Source organism: Pelodiscus sinensis, chromosome 13 (genome assembly GCF_052426305.1).
Source record: "Pelodiscus sinensis isolate ZL-2025 chromosome 13, ASM5242630v1, whole genome shotgun sequence".
NCBI lineage: Eukaryota > Metazoa > Chordata > Testudines > Trionychidae > Pelodiscus > Pelodiscus sinensis.
In genome coordinates this window covers 29,633,730-29,658,377 of record NC_143064.1, presented here as the reverse complement: position 1 = coordinate 29,658,377, position 24,648 = coordinate 29,633,730, and the positions used below count along the sequence as shown (strand labels likewise).

Sequence of the window (24,648 nt, the reverse complement as noted above, 5' to 3'; positions counted from 1 at the left end):
GAGGGGGCACACTGCTGTTTAAATACAGTTACAACTTCCAGTTGCATGTTTGGGAGGTACAGGGTGCACCTTCAAGATCTGGGAGACTCTGGTCCGGCAAGGTCCACGGATGTTGCTGGCCAGAGAGTCCCAGCAGCTGGTAATGTGGCCCGCTGGGAGCACAGCAACAGGAAGGCTGCTGGGTTGGCTGCAGCAGGGCCAGTAGCTACCGGGAAGCCCCAGGCTGAGCCAGCTGCGAAGGGGCCGGTGGTGAGCCGGCAGCTGTAGGGACCAGCAGCAGCTGGGAAGCCCTGGTGCGAGCTGACCAGGTCCAGAAAGCTGCAGCCGGAAGCCCAGCCACGTGGGAAGGTGCAAGCCCAGTGAAAGGTAAGGGAGGCAGCGGTCATGAGCCCTGCCAGACAGGGGCAGAACCCACAGTGGGGCTGACAGCCAGCAGGAGAGATTGACCTCCCCTGGTCCATCAAACTCTCTGATTTGGGATCACTTGGGTCCCAAGGGTGCTGAACCAGGGAGAGCCAATCTGTATAGCCTTTCTCTAGCCAACCCCCTGTCTTCTCCGGTCAGATTACCTAGTGGTATTAGAATAGACAAAGCACAGTTTACACTGGGTGCTACTGGAGCCAAAGGATTAGCAGGTCATTTATAATACTCATGTCATAAGGTCAGGTTCCACTTAAGCCTTTTGGATCTCTAAGCCTCTGTATAGAGAGCCTTGATTAACCCTGCATTGGTGATTGCAATTGTCAAAAGTGTTGGTATCTCCTCCTGATCCTGCAGAAAGCACTGACTGGCCTCCTCATGCCCATGTGCCATGCTGGCTTGCCAATGCAGCTCTGTCTTCTTGCAGTGTAAGTCTTTTATTTTTGGGTTCTTTTCGGGGGGCCAGTGAGGCTCTCTGTCATGGACAGAAGGCTGCTCTTTAATTTCGTTTCTCAGCTCAGGCATCTTTCCGAGGCCTGCTGCCAACAGAGCTCTCCTTGTTTACCCAACTCTGAGGAATCAGTTTACAAGCCTCACAAATACCCTTTTCACCTTTCCCATCAGAAAACACCTCCTGAAACAATGAGGAAATTGGATGCTGCCACCTGATAGCTCCCAAGGAACCTGCAGAGCAAGGAATTCACTCAGCAAACAGACTTCTGTATATGACTTGCAAGAACCACCACAGCAAAACCTGCATTTTTAGTCTGGCGATTGAGGGCCAGCTGGCCGGCCTACTGAGACATTCAGTGGCCCAGCACGGGAGAGGCTTTGTGGGTCTCAGGGTGGAGGGCAGTAACATGAAGTCTGTCCAAAAATCAACCCCAGGACCTTAAGACTAACTAGTCCTCCTGCTAACTAAAACACCATGAATACTCCAATCCTTATGTATTTTTGAGGACTTGAGTGGCTTGCTGTGCCAGTAAAGATTTTTTTTTTTACTTTCCCCATCTTTCTCACCATCAAGAAAAGCTCTGTCTGTGCTATCTTTCAGTTAACAACTAATTCCATTTCCTGACTGTAAAATTAAAAACTAGATATCTTGCCCCCTCTCCCTTTCTGGTGTGGTGAGAAGGTTGGGCTGTGAGAGGAGATTATGGGAATCTGTGAACAAGACAGTTGAGAGCTGGATCTCTAGTATGGTGCTAAGGGCAACTGGGAAGATTTTTATTATCAATTATATACCCCCTTCTGTGGCAAAAACTGCAGCAGAATGTGTCCCATAGTAAGCAGTTTGATAGTGAACAAATTGGCCCATTGCCCAGTATCTCAGTTACAAAAAAAATTGGTATTTGGGTGCAGATGAAGGGATTGTTTAACCCTCTCTTGTGGTTGTGAGGCTCCAAATTCAGGATGCACTTCATTTTTCAGATGAAAGTTTCATGATTTGCATGAGTTGAGTGTTCGGCTTTTTTGTAGTGATTGGGATTATTCCAGCTGGTGCCCTCAAATTGTTAGTCCCTCAGAGCTGAGATTTTTTGTGCAGCACCCTGTTCTTTTACATTTCTATAAACATTTGCTTGCTCTCCAGTATACTGACCCTTGAAAGCCAAGCAAAACATCTAAGTTATTTGTTCACCCTCTCGTCACAGTAGAGCAAGACCAACAATAGCTTTAAGTCTGGTTTATGCAACGAAATATGATGGGATCTGAATGGAGGCTGCTAGAGCTGTATTGCTTTCCCGTTGACTCTTTGAACACACCTGTGGAAAGATGAGCTGGAGTGGGAGTGGAGAGAGGAACACCATACACAGGAGACTGCTATGCACAGCTGTTTGCCCACTCCCAACCTAGTCCCTACTGAACTTCTGCATTTGCATCCTAAAATGTAGTGTCACAGACTGCCCCAGAGGGGGCAGTGTGATTTGGGAGGCTGTGGGGAATTAAGGGGACGCAAGTTGTGAATACAAAGAGAGGATTTTCTTTGGTTCTTTGCTTTGTGCATTGTGCCGGGAGACGGAGGAGGATTGTAGCTGAAGATATGCTTCAGTCCTGTCTGGATTATGCTTCAGTTTGCTATGTTGGTCAGAATATCAAAGAGGCTCTCTGATCAGGGGATCTTGCATTAAATGGCCACCCCTTCTTGTAGAGGGAGGGATTGCATGCAATGGGCAATCAGTGTCTGCCCTTCTGTTTACTACCTTGAACTTTGATGGGTGGCTGACAGACCCCGACTACTACCAGGTGTTGTCTTTCCTTCCCCATTGTTCTCGATCTCCTTTTTGTTGCAAGGATTAATATAGCTCTTTTATTAAACTAGGGTAATCGTGCTTCACCTCTGAGCCTGTTTCCGCATCTGAAATGGGGACGTGTATCTGGAGATGAAAGATGCTGTATGTTACCAAGAACTACAGTAAAAGCTTCACTTCCAATAGGCAATCTCCTTAGAAGCCTCTTTTTAAAGAATTCCTATAGTGTCCAATATAAGCTGCCATCTACATGCTTTGTTAGTCTTTAAGGTGCTACTAGACTGTTGTTTTTTTAAGTTTTTCCAATATAACTTTGTTAGGCCTACTTTTTCAAGGCAACTTACTTTTATTTCTTTTGCTAGTCTTGGTCCCTTGGGTGGCCAGTGAAAACAGGTGTGTATTTTTGTGTGCACTCTACCTCAAAACAAGAATAACTCAAATTGCCTGCTGGGCTGGCCTGTTTATTGGTTTCCAGGGGCTGTTTAAAGAATGCAGCAGCTCAGCAGGTGCAGTGAAGGATTAGCAGTGGAAGGGTTAAGACTACAAGTGCTCTTCAGTATCCTTGGTTGGGGATAGTGGATTCCAGGCCATCTCACCACTTCACTTCCAGTTCCGTTTGTGAGAGGCCTAATAAACTCCTGGGTGTCCTTGGTACGGCAGCTTCATGTGGCAGTGGCTGGCTTTTGCCCATCGATAAGTTGGGTAGTAATTCAAACCAGGGAAAGCTGCCAGCTAATTTAATACTTCATTGTTAAGTCTGATGGAGAGTGCTTGCAAATTCTAAATACTGAATGCTAGATTTAAAAGCTGCAGCTTTTTTGGGAAACTGGATTTTAAAAAAACCCTATGGGGCTGCTCCCCCTGCTCGCTACACTTGCCAGCCCCCTTCTCTCTCAGGGTAGGTGTCTGGCCAGGGGAGAGGGTGTAGGAGCTGGGGGGAAGGGTTGGTGGAGGAAGCGAGGGAGGGGGCTGAGGATTCAGGGTCTTGGCAATGGGTGTGGGTGAGGGGGGTAGGGGTGCGGGGTCTCAGCTTGGGGGGTATGAGAGCAAACTGGCGGTGTGGGGTCTTGGCGGAGGAGGTGTGGGGTCTAGGCAGAGCTGGGGGTGCAGGGTCTTGGCAGGACAGTGAGTGAGTGGGCTGGGTCCATGTTGGGAGCCTGTGCTGGTGCTCCAGCCTCACACCCCCCACCCCAAGCTGAGACCCTGCACACCTATCCCCACTCACTCACTGCCATGCTGCAACCCCTCACTCACCAGCTCAGCCCCTCCCTCCTCAACAGGGAGCCTACACTGTTACTCCAGCCTCGCTTCCCCCCCCCCCCCCCCCATGAATCTGAAGTGCTAGCACTGGCTTGCTGGAGGGGGCGAGGGTGAGAGAAAGCCCCGAGGCTCCCCACATGTTGCTGCTTCCCTTCCCCCTCCCCCAGCGGGGGGGGGGGGGGCAGTAGCAGGAAAAACCTCCCTTCCCCCTCCCCCAGCGGGGGGGGGGGGCAGTAGCAGGAAAAACCTCCATGAAGCATGTCCCTGTGCTGCTGTTCCCCTAGCCAGGAGAGGGGGAAGGGAAACCTCAAGCCTCCCCCCCCCCCCCCCCCGCAGGAAGCCAGTGCTGCCTTTCCAACTTCAGACAGGGGTGAAGTGGTAGAAATGTGGTGTGTGAGGTATTGGGAGTGTGCACAGTCTCGTCCGGGTGGTGAGTGAGAGGGCTGGGGGTGCGGAGTCTCGGCTGGGGGTGCGGGGTCTTGGCTTGAGGGGGTGAGTGAGGCTACGCATGTGGCGTGAGGAGGCTCTGCAGCCAGTAGGGCTGTGAGGAAGAGGCCAGTCAGCATGAAAGGTGAGTGTGCGCATTCTGGGCTTGGTCTGGCTGGCGGCAATGGTAGTGTGGCATGAGGAGGGTCTGCGGGATGTGAGGGAAGAGGCTGGTCAGTGCAGAAGGCGGCTGGGGCCACGGGGTGGGGGCAGGAGCTGGTGGTTGGTGGTAGTCTAAGATGACACCCCACACCCTGAGGGAGCAATGTATGTGTCAGAGGAGCTGCCTGGAGCTGGGGGCAGGTGACATAACATTTTGTTGTCCCATAGGAAAACTTACATACACATACACAGAGAGAGGGGGAGAGATCTGTGTGCCCAGCACACATTTAAGAACTCCTGCATTCTGGTCTGGCTATGTTGACACACAAAGCTGTTCTCCGATTGGTTGATAGCATTAACGTATGCCAGTATGGATTAGGGATGTTACAAATCTTGTGATGGGATAGTTGTGTACAGTGCTTTAAAAAAAGTGCCGGTACTCCAGCAGAAAAGTTGTTGAGCTCTGACTGAAGGTGCTAGTACTGCGTCTGGAAGTGCTGGTACTGCGTACTGGGCAGTACCGTCACAAAAAAACCACCGGTTGTGTAACTGCTGAACATCTCGGTGGTTACACGGTTACCTGTTACTTAGCTTTACACTGCAGAGCCCAGAGTGAAGCCTCCCCTGGGAGCTGGCTTGCTGGCCCTGCCGCCCGGCTCCCGGCGAGGCGGCTTCGCTGAGTGTAACAAAACCATTAATGGATAAGCATCTGCCTAACGTATTTACATTCAAACATTCCTAGTATGGATAGTCAGCCAGAGGGTGCTCTTAGGCTTTCCATGCTTGTTGTTTTCTCCCAGTCCTTTCCAAATCCAAATGGCACAAGGGAGTGCAATCATGGGGAGGAGACATTTGTAGATCACAATCCGGATGTTTGATTTTTCCATGGAGCCATAAAGTGGGCCCAGTAGTATTTCCAGAGCTAGGTGTACCCATTGGTGTCTTTTGAGCCATGTTCTGGATGGGTAGGTACTGGATTGATCATTGCTTCAAGCAACTGATCTGTACTCACCTTGCTCCTCTCCATCCAAGTTTTGCCATTCTGTTTTCTAAGGTGCCCATCTTCCACGTCTTAATCTACTTTACCCAGTACATACAGCCTGCATCCTCAAGTGCCTTATTATGGAGGTACACATTATGGCTCCATACAAAAGCTGAACTGAGTTTTGCACTTTACAACAAGAATGAATTCCTTTTTTTAAATGTATGGAAAAATATAACACATCCTTCTTGAAGTTAGAGCACATACTCTTAGGGCCCAGAATGAATTTAAATGTATAAATGGGTCCTTGGAGAGACTGGGCACCCTGTGTCATATCTCTCCCACGCCTACCCCTTCAAGTGAGCTGCTTATAATGCACTCTTTAGTCCTGGGAAATTTTTGCAATTTTATTATGGCTCCCAATGCAAAAATTGCGGAATTCCCTCAGAACTAACTCTTCACGTGTCTCATGGTTATAACTCTGTCACATCATGTATAGGCTAGTTATGAAGCATTTCTTTAGGGCGAATAGTGCATTTTTTTCTATTCATAACTGAAAAATTGCAGCAGTGTGTGAAAAATAACTTGATTCAGATAATTCCATGAAGAACTGACCTCTTCCAAAATGGCTGTCATTTCCTATTCTCAACAGAATGGAGACCTTGAGCTATCTGTAGCAAATATAGTTACCATGATTTGCTTACATCTCTCTATCTCATTAAACCTTCTTTGGGCTGGGGGCTGCTGACCCATGGAAAAATCAGTCAGGGGCCATACACAAGTGAGAAGCCAACACCATCCCTTCATAGCCTCACTGACGTGGCCCCCGACTGAGCAGAAGAAAGACACTCCCCAAATTTCCCTCACACACCAGAGCTTAGTGGGCCCAGGTTAGTAGACTTTGTGTGCTCCAGGCTCTCAGTAGGTGTGGGCTCCCCAATGCTAGGAGGGGAGTCCTGAGCTTTGGGGGCCAAATCCAAGCAAGCCAGGGGCCGCATCCGGCCCCCGGGCTTGAGGGTCCTCACCCCTGCATTAAAGCATGGGGACCACCATTTTTCCTGAAAGCAGCTTGGAACAATGAGAGTTGATGACCATTTTGGAAAAGGACAGCTTCACTGATGGCAATGTGTGGCTTCAGTCTTTTTGAGAAAAACGGAAATTGGTGGCCATTTTGAAAGTACAGGTCAAACCCGTGTTTCTCAAACTGTGGGTCCCGACCCCCCCAGGCGGTTATGAGCAACTTAGAGGGGGGTCGTGGTATCACAAAGTTTGAGAAACCCTGTATCAAACCTAAATCCGTGACATTCTAGTCTAGCAACATCTGGACCACGAGTGTGGCTGAACCTGAGAGCCCCGGCATTGGAGAGTGCAAACCAGCTGGGAGTCCAGGCAACCCCGTCCCAGGGAGCCCCAGCCAGGCAGGATAGCAGAGGGTCTGGGAAGCCCTGTTTCCGGGAAGCATGGCAGCAGCGGGGCCACCAGTAGCAGAAGGCCCCGGAACCATGTGGAGCCCCTGGCCATGTGGGGCAGCAATAGGGCTGAGGAGCTCCAGTGGAGTGCAGCAGCAGCAGGGCTGCCAGCTGGCGAGCCCCTGTCCCTGGAAGCTCTGATGGGGCATGGCAGTAGCGGGGCCGCTAGCAGCCAGCAAGCCCTTGTCACAGGGTTGGTAAATGGGGAAGGGGAAGAGTTATGTACAAGATGCAAGCATGTTCAGGGAATTGCATTAGAGCTCAGGTGGTGGTTGAGGAAGGCTTTTTCACTTTACCAGCTCCTTCCTCTCCCCGCCCCCCCCTCCACCCCATCCAGCCCCACATGCTGCTGCCTCTGGGATACAGAGGCAGCAAGGGGGGGCTGGTTGCGTGTAGTCAATATGATAAGCCCACGCTTATCATCTAATTGTGAAATCGATTATACGCTAATATCAGTAGCTTGGGCAGAAACACAATTTGACTGGTATCTGTGGGGAGTGTTAGGTAGGCTTGGGCTTTGGTCTCCTTGCCCTCCCCCTAAGTCATGTGGTAATTTTTGTTGTCAGAACAGGGTCATGGTGCAATGATATCCAAGAGTCCCTGCTGTGCCTGAATTGAATTCTAGACTAGGGAGTGACTCTTACCAAATATAAAAGTCACTGCTGCCCCATAGCTTTTCCGTGGGGGGGGGGCCAGGCAATTAGAACCAGGGCTACTCCAGTCTCTGAAGCAGTGGATGCCGGTAAGGTCTGTTTTGGTTGTCTTTTGCCATACTGCAGCTGCAATCCTTGCCAAGAGTATGTGGGCTCAGACTCCACCTTTCCTGCCTGCCTCCTCTGAGCTTGGCCTGCAATTCCTCTCTGTGGAGCTCATGTGATGGGAATTTTGAAGCCAGGCTGCTCACTCTGGCTTCAGCACTTTAGCTTCTTGCTAAGACTTGTATGGAAGCCACAAAGCAGGTTGATCTTGTGTCTGATCTTGTTTCTTAGATGCCTGTAGTTTTGACTTGTGCAAATCTCTGTGGAATGGAGGAGGGAAGAATAGGATATGTTGGCCATATCCTCAGAGTGAAGTCTTTTGGTTGGCTTCATGGTGAGGAAGGGATGAATTACATCTGGGAGGAGAGAGGGAAGAAATGAACAGAGGTCCAGTCCATTTGGGTGAGCCGTCCAATTCTCAAAGCACCCAAATTTTATCAAGGGGATTATGGCTGCACAGCAGAGAGATTTTTTGGTTAACATATATTAATCTTCCATCAAGAACAGATTATACTGCTTATGCTAAATGTTCTGCCCCCTTCCCTTTCTGCTGCCCCAATTCTATAATTGCTGTTTAAAATTCAGCTGAGTAATTGCCTTGTAATAATGGAACCTGAGTGTTAGCTACATTTCCTTCTTTCTTTTTGCTTAGTAATGGCCTGCCTTCCAGCCCTGAATAGCTTCTACCCCTCCTTGCCATTTTCTGTCCAGTCTTCCCACGCCTTTTGGGCATATGGCTGAGTTCAGAACTCTGAGGCAACTTAGGTGTTAGCAGGTGGCAGCCTGTTGAATTAGAGCTCTTACTCAATTCCCTATTCAGGAATTACAATCCTGTTGGTAGTGACGGTGTGGAAAGGATCTCTCCACACTCACCAGCAGTATTCCCTGTAAGTTGTGTGCTGTTGTGCTGCTCATGAGAGATTCACTTGCCACCTAGCTGATTAGCAGCGTGCCCACAGTTAGGTTTCTAGTGTCTACCGGTGGTGCACATTTGCAAATGTTTGGTGCACATAAAATTTATTCTGCACATGGATGGAAAAGATTGAAGGAAACTTGGTTCACCAGTTCTCATGCCCCCCCCCCCCCCCCCCCGTTAATTGTCCCTTTTCTAAATGAAACCTGATGACCGAGCCATATGTTCCCAAGCATGGCAATCTGTATAAGGTACTCTTCCTTTCATTCAGCAGGATCCATGTGTTCTGCACCAGGGCACAAAAGAGCACCATCCTCACAGTAATCCAGTCCAAGTGGTCCCAGCAGCAACAGCTTAGTTCTGTCACTTTGCTATTTGCTTTTGTGGCACTTGCAGACAGGGCCAGCCTCAGAGCCAGGCAAACTGGGCCCATGCCCAGAGCACCATAGGGAAAGGCTAAGGGGCAAGTGGGCACGGGTGTTGCTAGGCAAAGAGGATAGAGGGTATTGGGTAGAGGGGTAGTATGTTAGGACATTCTGGAAGTGCAAGGGTTGGGATGAAGTGGGCACTGTGCAGATGTTAGGGGCAAAGGGGGCTCAATGCAGGGATTAGTGGTAAAGGAGGCACTGGATGGGGGTGCAGGAGTTGGGGAGCTATTGGATGCTAGGGGAAATGGGTAGTGCTATGCTCACAGCGGTCAGGGGCACCAAAACACAGGTTTGCCCAGGGTGCCATTTCCCTAAGGCCAGCCCTGCTTCCAGATTTGAGAGTGGAGAAAAATCTGCACTTCTCCCTGGCAATTGTGTGCAACTGACTGTTTAGGAAGGTTAGAGTGAGGAAAATGAGGGACTGTTATGAGTCTCCATTTAAAAATGGACTAGACAGAGTTCTGGATAAAGTACTGCAGGCAACAAACCTACAATGGTCCTGGCATGGGGGATAAGTACCTGAATGTGGCGAGCAGGGGAGGAAACCTTCAGAACACAGCACTTTCCATCCTCGCTGTAGGCATTTGTCACAGGCAGGAAAACTTTTGTAAGTTAAAATGTTTTGTGGCATGGAAGTGTGTGTGTCGGGGACGGGCAGTTCCACTTGGAGCAAGTTCTAGGTTTTCCTCCAGGAGTGAGGGGAGAGAGAGCTCTGCTCAGGATGAAATTTGTGAATATTGTGCCAGCCAAGCAAAATCTGTGCAGAAGGGCAGCTACAAATGTGGAGTTTCACCCCTCGTCTGCATCCAAATAGGGCCCATGAATCTAATCTCTCACTCTCTTTCCTCTCTAGATTCATGGCTGGTAAAGGGCTGGTCATCTACCCGGAGATTGGGGACAAACTGGACATTATCTGTCCCAAGGCAGAACACTCCAGACCTTATGAATACTACAAGCTGTACCTGGTAAAGCAGGAGCAGGCAGACTCCTGCAGCACTGTCATGGATCCTAATGTTCTAGTGACTTGCAACCGCCCTGAGAAGGAGATCCGCTTCACCATCAAGTTCCAGGAATTCAGCCCCAACTACATGGGCCTGGAGTTCAAGAGGCAGCAGGACTACTTCATCACATGTAAGTCATCCTCCTCCTCTCCCTCATTACCCCCAACTTACCACTGTCTTCCCATGTATTTTCAAAGCCTTTCATTGGCCTAATATTTGTTCCCCCTTTAAACTCCTTTTTAGTAGCTTTCTGGAACAATGCTGGGGCATGGCTTCACTTCACCACAAGAGGTCATACTCCATTGTCTTGCTTTGAGAGCCAGGAGGAGGTATAGAGAGAGAGGAGTAGGAGCATGTTTCTGATATGGCCTATGTTCATGACTGATGCCTATGGACAATCTCCTTGATCCTGTACTGTGAGGGATCAAAGGGAGGGGAGCAGTGGAGAAGAGTGGAATGTAGGCTGCCTCTTGAGTTGGTGTATGCTTCTTATCTAGCCAGTGTGCTGTGTAAGTAAGCACCCCTCCTCTTCTCTTCAGTCTCCCCATTCCCCACTAAAACACCACAATACATTCTTGTTTAATTAAAGGGGCAGAGGGTATTCTCTCACATTCTGAATGGACCAGGAGCCATGTTCAGTGACTTTTTTGCAGCATGTATGTCGGGGATTTCCACTGAGCAGGAAAGAGGGACCTTTTTTAAGCACTTGTTCTAGAAGTAGAAAGAACTTTGTAGATAATGGATCTCAGTGTAACTGTGAGAAATTGGCCCAGTTGTAGGAAATAGCTGTTCAGTTTCCCTTCTGGACAGAAGTTAAAATTAAGCATGTTGGCTGCTTGGAGCTGCCCTTATTAAAACTGATCACAAAATTACCCAGAGAAGAAAATCGTGACACAGGTCTTGGCATTTAAACAAAAGGGGATTGCAGTGTTACTGGCATTTTTTGAAAAGCTGGTGAGGAGGCAGGACTGAGATTCTCCAAAGCCTGGTGGTCCTTGTAGACACAGGAAAGGGACCATTTGAATGTGCTCAAGCTCATCTTGCCTTTTCATTGCTGTAGGAGGAAACACCCCTATCCCTCTTTACATGTGATTCCTACTGATCTGCCCTGAGGAAGCAGGAAGTTTCATTCCATGGGTTGACTTTTTTATCTGTAAGGGTGCTGCAGTCACCTCATCTCCTGCAGCCAATTTGGGTTCATTGTGCCATGTCTGGATTCTGTTAGCAGCTGAGCTTTTCTTTCTTCTTTCGTCTCTCCTGTGGATTCTCCTGAACCTTACTGTTTCCACTCAACTTGGTGTACTGTACTAACCCAATAGCAAGACAGCAGGAAAAGGGCACAGCAACCCCGCCACAACTCATCTGTCACCTCATGCATCATTTGCTCCCTGTTTGCTTGCTTGCTGTCACGTGCTTCTAACTTGCCAATCAGCAGCCTGCACCAAAGGTCAGCCTGCTGTGCCAGAGTTGAGCTCAGACACATGTAATTGGGCACATCTTATTCAGCGGGGGTGGGGGGGCAGAGTCTACTAGAGCAACATTAACTGTAGGCTGCATGTACAGCAATTGACTGGCTCAGTAACTGCCTTAGTGGTAAAAACATGCTTATAGACCCTTGTGGGGCTGTGCTGCTCATCGTAGCTAGCGAGATCCAAATCTTCATGTAGTGTCTGCATTTTGCTGTGGGTTAAACTGAATGGAACCTGGTCTCCAGAGAGCAGCAGTACAGATGGGCTCAGGCGACAAGATTCAGAGCCAGACACAGATTTTTAGACGAACCCACTCTTTGGGGACTGTATGAATCTAGATTTGCTTAGGCTTATCTCTAATTCTTGGTGGGATCAGAGGCTGGAGTTGGAACTTACAGAAAGTTGGCACCCTTGATGTGATTAGCAAACAGTAACTGAACTGATTGTTTGAATGTGCAGTGTGATATCTTTGCAGCAGTGATTTGTTCTAGGCCTGAAACAGTTCTTTTACAGCCAGCTCATTATGGTTTACTTTTGAGGAAGAATTCAAAGTTGGGGGTGGATGAAACCAGATGGTGGCAAGTCAGTGTCACCACTTGTTTTGATCAGCCTTCCTCAGTCTCCCCTGAGAATGAGGGAATCATTAGAGGATATACCCCTCTCTCCCACAACACTACACTTTTTGGGTGAGGCTCAGGGTTTGGGAGTCAGTGATAAGATTCAGTTGCTCTTGCCCTTTGTCTGTTATAAGGATTCCAAGAAGACTCAAGGGTTTTTGGCAACAATGAGAGAAACACCTTTGAAACAAGGTGTACTTGGTCCAGAGATGACAGCATTGAGATCTGCCCTTTCTAACGTTTTCTTCAGCAGAGTAGCCTGTCACTTGACTCCCAGACTAATTTCACTTTCACTCCTAGCTGTACATTCTAGACTAGAATTGTGGTTCCATTTTTCACCTGAAGTTAATGTCCCTGCCCACCCACTCACACCTGCCCGTACTTGATTCACACACTTTTAAATTCCCAGCCATTACTTGTTCCTGGAAGATGATGATAGAGCCATGAATGGTGAATCGAAAACTCATTCGGGAGGCCCTTCATGGCAGCCAGCCACTGCTGCTACATCCTCTGAGTCCAAACTCAGATTGCTGTCTCCAGCACGGTGGTTGTCAATCTCAACTAGGTCACACCTCGGTCCTTTCCAAGGCTTCTCAGCCAAAGGAAGATCTGATTGAGCTGCTAGTTTCCCTACAGTGGGCAAAAGAGAGGGGGAGGCAAGGGAACTACAGGCAGTCCCCGGGTTACGTACAAGATAGGGACTGTAGGTTTGTTCTTAAGTTGAATCTGTATGTAAGTCGGAACTGGCGTCCAGATTCAGCGGCTGCTGAAACTGACCGCCAGTTCTGACTTACATACAGAATCAACTTAAGAACTCCAGGTGTCCCCAAGTCAGCTGCTGCTGAAACTGATCAGCGGCTGATTCCAGGAAGCCCAGGGCAGAGCAACTCTGCCTCGGGCTTCCTGTAGTCAGCGCTGGTCAGTTTCAGCAGAAGCTGACTTGGGGATGCCTGGGGCAGAGCAGCTGGGGTGCTGCTGGGTTGCTCCAGTAGCGCCGCTCCTCGGTGCTACTGGACCAACCCAGCAGCACCCCATCTGCTCTGCCCCAGGCATCCTGATTCAGCCGCTGCTGAAACTGACCAGCAGCGGCTGAATCAGGACGCCTGGGGCAGAGCAGCTGGGGTGCTGCCGGGTTGGTCCAGTAGTGCCCAGAGCGGCGCTGCAGGACCAATCGGCAGCGCCCCAGCTGCTCTGCCCCAGGGTCCAAAACAAAAGCCTGGTCTGCTGGGGGGGCACACTAGCTGCGCCCCCCCCCCAGCAGATCAGGGACACGGGGAGCAGAGCCGCAGCGGCAGTGGGGTGCTGCACCTCTGAGGCTTTGCTCTGGCAAAGTCTCAGAGGCGCGGGACCCGCCGCGGCTGCTGCTTCAGTCCCGGTGCCTGTGGTCTGCTGGGGACGGTCCCCAGCAGACCACAGGCACCGGGACTGAAGCCACAGCCACGGCGGGTTCCCGCGCTTCTGAGGCTTTGCTCTGGCAAAGCCTCAGAAGCGCGGGAACCCGCCCAGTGCCCCTGGTCTGCTGGAGACGGTCTCCAGCAGACATGGGGCACCGGAGCAGCTTACAAACGGGGCTTTCTCGCCCCGGAGCTCGCAGGTAGCAATCCGCCACCTCGACCTCCGGGGCGAGAGAGCCCCGTTTGTAAGTGCGGATCCGACATAAGTCGGATCCGCGTAAGTCGGGGACTGCCTGTAAATGCAAAGGAATGAGTCAGCCTTTCATATCCCAGACAAACATCTTGAAGTACTCGGTCACTGGTTTTTCCATGTTAAGGGTCACTGCAGGTCAAGTTCAAGCAGAAGTCGACTCTTCAAACTAATGAGGATTGAAAGCAGGGGTCCCAACCAGGGCTCTGTGTTACACCCCATGGGACATCAGGGATTCCTGTACCAGAGCTAACTCGCAGTTCTGAGCAAGAAACCCACCAACCTCTGTAACTGGGGGGGGAGGGAGGGAGGGAGGGAGCCTGGATGGCAATTCATTCACCAGAACTGGCCCACTAGCTCCATGGTTCCCAAATATTTTAGTTACCACAGCTCCTTTATAGATATTTAAAAGTTGATGGCTCCTGAGAACTAAATGCTGTTTAATGGAGTGAATGTTAAATTCAGGTGTTCAGGACAATAGATTTGAGTGGGACATTAGAGTTTTGATGATTTTGCAACTTTATTTAACTATGTACAATTTATATTATCTAATCCATGTTTCTAAAACTGTAATTTGAAAATATGAATTGTTTGGCATGTTCAGACACAGCCTAAGATTTTTTTTAGTGAGAACAGGCCTGTCTGAAACTGCATAGTAGAGAAATGTTTAGTTGAATCTCTAATGATGCTAGACATCAAATCATTTTTCAAGTTTAAATGATTTCTGAGTTTCACTTTCACAGAAATTGTTGCTGAAAATAAGAGACTCTGAGATAACTGAAGTGAAGGAAGCAGCACTTTCATTGCCTTATCACTGTGGTGTTTTTACTTTCCTTTAACGTAAATCTAGAATTCCTGGTTTGTTAAATTTGAAAACTTAGTTTTCGGTGTATTAGCGTTTGGCAATTCTAAAATTTTCTTCAGCCAAGATACTTGAGTTTGAAATGGAATTAGCTGCTGCTACTATGGTTTTCAAATCCAATTGACCTCTGATGGTTCATGTTCAACTTCAGGAAAATAATGAACAAAATGGGAACACAATCCAAACACATTAATAAATATTTGGCCTGTAATAGAATTTTTAAGACTTTCACCTTGATCTTTATAACAAGTCTGGTAACACTGAAAACATTTGGAGTAACTTGTTTCTTGTCACAGAAACACAGTTTCTTTATTAATCCTCTAATTTTTCTCATTGATAACTTTAAGATGTGAATATTCCTACTTTGACATGTTAGGTTTGCCAAATGTCCACCAGGTAAGCTAACAAGTCTAGGAGTCCACATTTCATACGTAACCTTCAGGGCTTATTTTCTCAAGGAAGAAAATCATGATTTTTCTCATGTAATTCAAAGACATGTTGTAACACTTTTCCATGTGATAACCACATGATTTCACTGTGAAACAGGATCAGAGTGTGATCAGAGTCCATTTCTTTGCATAGCATATTAAAACATATTCAGTACCTCGGGGTTTTGTAAAACTGACACATTTATTAACTGTGTCCAAGGTTTTCTGTACTACTTGGATGCCGCAGCTTGTCCACATTGCTGCTGGTGCCACTTTACTCATGCTGCAATGCCACTGTTCTTTCTGATCCTGGCTATCCCCCATGAGTGCATTGTCCACTGCAAATCTGAAGATTTTTAATTTTTCCTCGCAAGTGTTTGGGTTGGCCTTTCTTTGCAAAACAATTGTATTTAAGCTATTATACCTGCTTTGACTATACACAAACTGAGCATTGTTGGCTGTTAGTGCATTCATTTAGGTTCAGGGCAAAACATTTACTCTTCTTAATTTACTCTTTCAGCTGGTCCTGGGCATTTTCTGCATGGTCATCAGTGCATCACTGGAATTATTATTTGACATACACTAGTTTTTAGTATCATTGTTGCTTATTCCACAGTCATAATGTTACATATTTTGTTGGTGCTGAAAATAGATTGGTCTTTCAGATAATGTGTAAGGACTACAATTTAAGATGCTTCTAAGGAGCAGTTGCTTCTTTAGATCTGAATTTTTTTGCCACTTGATTTCTTCTCCTTTCTGAAGGAAAACATTGCAGGCTTTGTTTATGAATTCTGGATGTTTGCTCTCTAAATGTTTCAGTTTTTCTGGCTTTATACTTTTTCTTTCACTATCCTTTGAAAAAGAAATGGCACATTGTTGTTGGAGACTTTTTGCTACAATATTGAGAAGCAAAAATCCAAACACAACTATCAATGTATTGTATACTTTTGTTTCTTTTCTGTTTAACTTCATTAAAATCATCTTCAGTCAGTCATTGGTTACTTGGTAAAAATTGTTCCATTATAAAGAAAAGATGCATTGTCTGTCCCTAAGCCTCCTTCTCCTGTCTGCTAGAGCAGGAACATAGCTGTGTTCTGTGCTTTAGCAGGCGCCTTTCAGTACAGACATTTCTCACAGACTGCTTTCCTCAGTGAGAAGTCTCCCTGCCCAAGGCCCCCCTGCAGGAATAGAGACCGTAGAGAGTGCCCCCAGTACCCACAGCAGTAGAATAAGATGCAGACCCATAGGTAAGATGCAGGTGATTTTTAAGCCTAATTAATAGTTTCTAATTAGAAAAAACAAACAGCATATTGATGATTTTTTTCTGAGATGCTCTTGGTTCCTCCAGGGAGTCATACCGTAGTTTGGAAGCATTGCACTAGCTTAACATCTTGTGCTCCCAAAATCAGAACTAATAAATGCTTTGATTTCTATTCTCCGCTACTGATCCTTTCCAGACTCTCAAAGGAAAATGCTCTTGCTCTTAATACTTTCAGATTTAATGAGAAGAAATCAAAGACTGGGGCTGGTTCATATATTTTCTCTCTCCTTTATTTTTCTCCTTTATTTTGGGGGGAGGAAAATGCAGATTTGTGGTTCTGGATTTCACAAGTTCAAGGAATTTACTGAATGTTTCATATCACACAGCATTTTGCTTAAATCTTTTACCTCTTGTTCTAAATGGCTTTTTTCAAAAACAGTAATAGAAAAGCATACTGCAAAAATATAAACACTGCTCTTGAAGGAGGAATAGCTTTGTGCTTGTCTGCCATCTTGCAGGCTGGAACCGCCTTTGCTCTGCCAACACATCTGTAGCACTCCAACTCTTTCAGACCTGGGACTCTCTGCAGCTCTGCCAATATCTCTCCCCCCTGACCTGCAGCATCACCTGTTCCTATTGTAGTCCACTAATAATCTGAGCACATACATCAGTCAGGAAATAGGCTCAAGCTGCCTCACCTAGCTAGAGTCTTACCCAAGATTGGAATAATGTATCAAAGAAAAAACTGCTGTGCTGCTTTTTACCAAGGTCTGGGATGGTCCCAAAGACCTTTATAAAATCAGGCATTACCTGTAAGTACCAGTGGTAAATATAGTTTTCTGTCGTCTTGATCTATTCCTTCATATCCTAGTAACTCACATCCAATACAAGAGCTTTCTAGTAATAGAGAAATGTTGCAGAGTGTATGGGAATTAGGGGGCAAAGTCTCTCAGTGGAAGTGAGATATTGCCAGTGCCTCAGAATCCTGTTTAAAGGGTCTGTGCTTAATGTGCTATTTCCCCCTCTCCAAGAGCCTTTAGTGGGTGAGTTAAGGAATATGGGAAAGTCCTAAGCCTGATACCTCTCTGCCCTGGCTCAGACCATTTCTGACTTTAATTTCTCTTGACTTCTCAACTCTTTGAAGCAGCCTCCTCGGCTCCAGGATTGTGTCTGCTGTGAACTGACCTCTGGCCCCTGGGTGGGCTGAAGATGCTCCTGTGATCTAGCTGTACCTTATGCCAAGAAGCCCCAGGAACTCTCACTGCTAAGGAATAAAATAGCCAAAAAAACAAAGTCAAAAGTCTCCCATGCAGACCACACACATGTTCTCTCTCTGTCTGTTTCTCTTTTTTTTTTCTTTCCCAAACTTGCCTTGAGACACAAAAGGTTTTTTCTTCCTTTTCATTTACTAGCAGCTTTAAGCCTTAGGGAAGCTGTGTTCAAACGGAAAGGAGCATGGACAGCAGCATGACGTGGGCTGCCCAGACATTGGATTCCCAAGGCCAGCTGGAAAATCTTCGCCATTGGAGCGAGATAGCTTCCTGGGGTTCATCCTCATTCAGTGGCTGCTCCCCCTTCTTATCCCCCTTCACAGCCACATTGGATATGCCAAGCTTCGTTTAGGGCCACTTTCATCATCTGGGGGCTCTGCCTCAGCTCTGGGTTTAGACTACTTAGCAATCAAAAAGCCTTTTGAAAGCTAACATAACCTCTCCCCATCCCCTCGGACTCCCAGCGCCAAGCCCTTGAATGCCATTTTAAGGCTTTCATTAAAAGCATCTTTTCTCCAAGAGTTAGGCAGAGAAGAAGATTCCTCTCCTGATCCCTTTCTGAAACAATAAGTCATGAGACCCCTCGCCTGCATGTCCCAACTTTGGCCAAAGTCTCCTTGAGGTTGCCACAGGACAGTAGCACTTTGAGATGAGCATCTTTGCTTCAGCCTATAGCACTAGAACCATGAAAACAAACAGAAAACAGGGATTTTTTAAAAAAATCCATTTTTTCTGTAAGTGCTTCAGTAAGCAGATGGTACAATGTTTCTGCATGGAAAGGGTATCGAGTTTATGGAATGTTAGTGTTCTATTTTTATTTGTTTTTTGGTTTTTGTTGAGTGTGAAAGGGGGCATACAGTTGTTTACACCTGCAGACAAGTGGCAAGTTCCCAACAACTGTTGTGGGAAGCTGCCTTGGTAGGAAGTCCTTTGTTGTATTGAGCCCTGGCAAGTTACCCTAGTTTCCACAGGGCAGTAACGTGCGACTTCTGTAGTCTGACTTCTCTAGTCATTGGTCAATACTTCTAGCAGATAGCTTTTAAAGAAGAGTTGAAAGGTGTGACCCACAGTGGCTGTGATTACTCCCTCCCATCCCTCCTGGTCCTAAATAATGGAGTAGCAAACAGCCCCTACCCTGCAAATGTTTGGTATGACATTTTGGAAGCCAGCAGTGGAGTTAGTCTTCTGGAGGAGACTAAGGCAACTACTAATGCTTTGGTTTACACATGGAGTACACAATCTAGTTTGGGAGACTCTATTGCACAGCATAGTAGAGATCACTCTTAAGAACTTGTATATTCAGTCTAAATTTTGTCTTGTTAACTCCAGCCTACTTCATCTACTTGCATCCCAGTATACCCTACATAGTTTCCTCTCCTCTTTCGTATTTACTCCCTTCAGATATGTGTAGACTCTTATGGCTTCCTCTCTAATAGACAACTAGACAGCTTTCCAGTTTTAGTTCTTTTAATATTTCTGTACAACTTGCTCCGGGTCTTGATTATTTTTGCTGCTTCTCTAAACTAGCTCCAGTTTGGAAATCTCTCAGGTTTATGAAGTGCCCAGAGATAAATGTGTGAATTCAGTTGCATTGTCACCAAAGCTAGAGAGAGAGAGGAACTGCTAACTCCATCCCATGAAGGAGATGTATCCCAGTGTCTTTGTGGATACAACCCAAGAACATATTGGCTTTATCATATGCAGTGCTAGAGAAAGCGGCGAGGAGTCTTGTGGCACCTTACAGACTAACCAAAGTGTTGGAGCATAAGCTTTCGTGGGCAAAGACCCACTTCGTCAGATGCATGTAGTGGAAATTTCCAGAGGCAGGTATAAATATGCAGGCCAGAATCAGGCTGGAGATGACTAGGTGGATCCAATCAGAGAGGATGAGGTCCACTTCTAGTAGCTGATCTGGAGGTGTGAATACCAAGAGAGGAGAAGCTGCTTTTGTAGTTAGCGAGCCATTCACAGTCTTTGTTTAATCCTGAGTTAATTGTGTCAAACTTGAAGATGAACTGTAGCTCAGCAGTTTCTCTTTGAAGTCTGGTCTTGAAGTTTTTTTGCTACAGGATGGCTACCTTTAGATCTACAATTGTGTGTCCAGGAAGATTGAAGTGTTCCCCTACAGGTTTTTGTATGTTGCCATTCCTATTATCTGATTTGTGTCCATTTATTCTTTTACGTAGGGACTGTCCAGTTTGGCCAATGTATATAACAGAGGGGCATTGTTGGCAAATGATGGCATATATTATGTTAGTAGATGTGCAGGAGAATTAACCAGTGACGGTATGGCTGATCTGGTTAGGACCTGTGATGGTGTTGCTGGTGTATATATGTGGACAGAGTTGGCACCGAGGTTTGTTGCATGGATTGGTTCCTGAGTTAGTTATTATGGTGTGATGGATAGTTGCTAGTAAGAATGTGCGTCAGGTTGGCGGGTTGTCTGTGGGCAAGGACTGGCCTGCCTCCCAAGACCTGTGAAAGTGAGGATCATTGTCCAGGATGGGCTGTAGATCACTAATGATGCATTGGAGAGGTTTTAGGTAGGGAGATGGTCTAGATGACCTGTCCTTTTGTATGCACTTGGCATACAGGGCATCCCTGTTATACGTCGCCCTCGTAGATGTCAGTTCCACACTAACATCACTGATGCTTATAGAAACTGTTGTATTAGAAGTCCTCCCATTCTCTGCTTTTATGTTGTGCAAAAAAAAAAAAAAAAAAGACCAATTCGCACAAACGAAGACAGCCACAGGAAAAAAATTTCCTGCTTTCTGTTGTATGGCCACTTTTTTTTTTTTTTTTAATGTATACCTATCTCATAGATTGGAAGGGACCTCAAGAGGTCATTGGATCCAGTACCATCCCCGACCGATTTGCCCCAGATCCCTAAATGGACCCCTCAAAGATTGAGCTCACAACCCTGGGTTTATCGGGCCAATGGACATATAGGCTACGTCTACACTGGCATGATTTTCTGAAAATGCTTTTAACGGAAAAGTTTTCCGTTAAAAGCATTTTTGGAAAAGCGCGTCTAGATTGGTAGGACGCTTTTCTGGAAAAGCACTTTTTGCGGAAAAGCGTCCATGACCAATCTAGACGTGCTTTTCCGCAGAAAAGCCCCGATCGCCATTTTCGCGATCGGGGCTTTTTTGTGGAAAACAGCACTATGCTGTCTACACTGGCCCTTTTGTGCAAAAGTCTTTTGGAAAAAGACTTTTGCCTGAACGGGAGCAGCATAGTATTTCCGGAGAAGCACTGATGATTTTACATGAGATCGTCAGTGCTTTTCCGGAAATTCAAGTGGCCAGTGTAGACAGCTGGCAGGCTGCTGATTTTCTGGAAAAACTTGCCAGTCTAGACAGCCATAGTGGGGATGCCCTGTACGCTCAGGGAAGCGAGATAGAAATATCAAATACTCTTACTGAAACGTTCCAACATAATGCTGCTTTCATCATCGGAATCCAGAACAGTAATACCCAATAACCAAAAGACGACAAAACAAAGCACGCTGCTTTATTAGGCGAAGAAATACAGCTCACCCCACCTTGCTTGAGCCTAGGTTGTCTGCAAACCTGACTGAGTACTAGAGCTTGCAAGTGGAGCCAGGAAAAATCCCAAAGCATTTAAAGGTGATGGCTTACAATTTGGATAATTTTCAATGTACTACATCTCTTTAGTTTGTAATGTCTCTTAGCTTTGGAAGTATTTGTTTAAATTGTTTTCTACTATCACTCTTTCCGTATTATAGGTGATTTCTGGAGGAATTGTGCTTGGGCTATGTACAGAGAGTCAGACAGTTCTGCTCTGATGCAGGCTTCTGTTAGCCTTGGAAAGTAGCAAAGTTTTTCTTTATCCAATACTTGAGTTCGGGATTATATTGTTTTAGAAGTATTAGCTTCATTCCCCCAGGTTAAACCTTCTAGCCCTTATATATGAATGTCCTAAGTACTTATATATTTGTCCTTAGTGGAGTTTACAGCTCTTCTCAATTTAGTATCAATCATGAATATAAAATAATGTGACTTCTCTTGCTTTGGTTCACAAGGTTTTAATCAGCTCCTTTAGAATATTAGGATGTGGTTCATCCAGAAAAAACTCATTATGTTAACATTTTCTTGGTTTATTTATTTACCTGTTTTTAATCAATAGCTAATCCATAAACATCTTACTTCTCTTAACTCTTTTAGCTACCACAAACACATTCTTCTTTTATGCTTCCCTGCTCTTTTCCCCCTGTAAGACTTAACTAATTTTGTATTCTAGTTCAGTTGCCTCCACTCGTTTGTTTTCCCATAAGTGTTGGGAGTGTTTTCCCAAATTTTAAACCTGCCCTTTGGGAAGTCACTTGGGTCATTCTTTTTTTTTTCCCCCAGACAAATTGTAGTCTGTCTTGATAATGTCCTAATATCTCCCGATCTTCTGCACTTTTACATTTCAGTATTACTACTCATCATATCTCTCACTAAATAGTTTAATTTATCCCAGATTTGCCATTCTGGAAAAAAGATACAAAATGAAGCAATGCAGAGAGATCCATCCTTTCCTGTGGTGATGTCAATGATAAAAGTGGCTCTCAGTCACTAGTACCAATCTTTCATATTATTCTCAATTGTTTCTTCCTTATCTGTATTCATCTGCAGTGGTTTCTTCTGTGGTTGGAATCTCTGGAGTACATTGTAGTCGTACCTTAAACACCTTTCAGGTATGTTTGGTTGTTACAGAACAGAGACCGCTGGCTGGGTAGTTAAAATTCTCCATGATGGTAGCATTGCAGCTTTGAGTACTTCTAGAATTAGCCCAGGAGTGTTTGTTCCTGTTTTTTACAGCCCTGATTTTCATATGCTTTTTGTTTTAATTTCTTGTCATAATGAAAACATCACAATGCTTCCATTCTCTTTCTGAATTGTCAGTATTTTTTCACTCAAGTATGTGTTCTCTGCTTCCTCTTCCTCAAGAAATCTACACTTATGTGTGGTGCTGGAGAGGAGCAAAAGGAAGTGGTACAGGTAGGCATCACTGATATAGGGAAAGGTAGGGAGAGGTGCCCTGGAAGTGAAATATAGGCTGCTAAAATGCTTCCTGTTCCACATGCAGAGTCAGTTAGGCAAGGTCTCAATGAGTAAATGAGACTTTGCTGTTTGAAAGGCGAGATTTAGGTTTATTGGGAACTGGGGAACCTTTTGGAAAAGAAGCCAACAGGAAAGACAGGTGCCACCTTAAACCAAAGTGGAATCAGATTTTTGGCATGTAAAATTGAAATAAGGTGTTGAGGGAAAACATCAGGTATGGAGAAGCACAGGCTCCAGGTAGACACAGGGAGGATTTATTGCAGGCAATATTCCTATTTCTTTATCCTTCTAAAGAAGTGAGGATAGACACTGATAATGTACAGGTAGGAGATGAAGAGAAGCAGTTAAATGAAAAAGTGTGAGAAGACAATTACAAAATTTGTCAATATTTAGCTAAGTGCAAGACACCTAAATACAGAGATGGTTAACTTCAGTGCCTAGTACTGTATTAAGTGAGGATATTGTTATGATAGGCATCCCAGAAATGTGGTGGAATGCTGGTAATCAAGAGGACGTGGTAATACCAGGGTACAAAATGTATAGGAATGACTGAGTAGGTTGTGCTGTTGGAAAAGTATGGTTTCTCTCTCACGGAGCCAAAGTCAAATATAGTATAAATCTTAAATGAATCAAACCGTAGCTTAGAATCTCCATGAATAAAATGTATATGCTTGAATAAGAGCATAGTTGTGAGACTCTACTACCCACCGTGTCACAAGGAAGGTGACAGTGATTATGAAATGCTCAGGGTTATTAGAGAGGCCACAAAAACAGAAAATGCAATAATAACGAGGGATTTCATCTATTCCCAAATTGATTGTGAACAAGCTCCCTCCGCACAGGGTGCAGAGATGATATTTCTAGATACCATTATTGACTGCTTCTTGCCAGCGGCTAGTTCTGGAACCCTCAAGGGGAGAAGCAATTCTTGATTCAGTCCTAAGTGGAGCACAGGATCTGGGCCAAGAGGTGAATCTATCTGGCCATAATGTAATTAAATTGAACGTTGTTTGATGTGGGGTGGGGAATACCAATGAAGGCCACTACAGTAGCATTTAACTTCAAAAAGAGGAACTGTACAAAAACAAGCTAATTAAACGGAAATTGAAAAGAACAGCCTTAGAAGTGAAATGCCTACAAGCTGCACAGAAAGCTTTAAAAACCCAATACAGTTTGAGCCTTGTGTGTACTGCACATGAAAAACAAAAACCAAACCCCAAACAAACAGTAGGAGGGACAAAAAAAAAAAAAAAAAAAAAGCCACTGTGGTTAAACAGTGTAAAAGTGGTGAGGACAAAAAGCTATCTTTAAAAATTGAAAGTGAAATAGATAGGAGCATAAGCTCTGACAAGTCAAGTTTAAAAGTATAATTACGCAAGCCAAAAAAGAAGTTGAAAAGCAGCTAGCAGGAGACACATAAACTAGCAGCAAAACATTTTTAGTACTTCAGAAGCAGGAGGCCTGCCAAACAATCAGTGGGGCCACTGGATGATCAGGCTGCTAAAAGAGCCCTCAAGGAAGGCAGGGCCATTGTGGAGAAGCTAAAGGAATTTTTTTGTATAGCTCTGCACTGCTGAGGTTATGAGGGATAGCCATATCGGAACCATTCTTTTTGGGTGACAAATCTGGGGAACTGTCCCATATTGAGGTGTCATTAGAGGTGGTTTTGGAACAAATTGCTAAACAGTAGTAAGTCTCTAAGTCAGTTCTGAAGGAACTTAAGTATGACGTTGCAGTTACTAACTGTGGTATGTAATCTGTTGCTTAAATCAACCTTTGTATCGGATGACAGGAGGTTAGCTAATGTAACACTGATTTTTTTTTTTTAAAGGCTCTAGAGGCAATCCTGGAAATACAGGCAACTTAGCCTGAATTCAGTATCAGGCAAACTGGTTGAAGCAACAGTAAAAGAATAGAATTATCAGACAGATAAATGAACATGATACATTGGGAAGA

At 45.7% G+C, this 24,648-nt stretch overlaps 1 protein-coding gene across 1 annotated transcript in view; it reads left to right on the top strand.

Annotated features, from left to right (window-relative positions):
* The window catches only part of EFNB1 (ephrin B1), a 130,929-nt gene that overhangs the window by 72,653 nt on the left and 33,628 nt on the right, over positions 1-24,648 (top strand). The window contains exon 2 of the mRNA XM_089781630.1: positions 9,921-10,198. Within this exon, the coding sequence (XP_089637756.1) occupies positions 9,921-10,198 (278 nt within the window). The remainder of the gene's footprint in view (positions 1-9,920; positions 10,199-24,648) is intronic.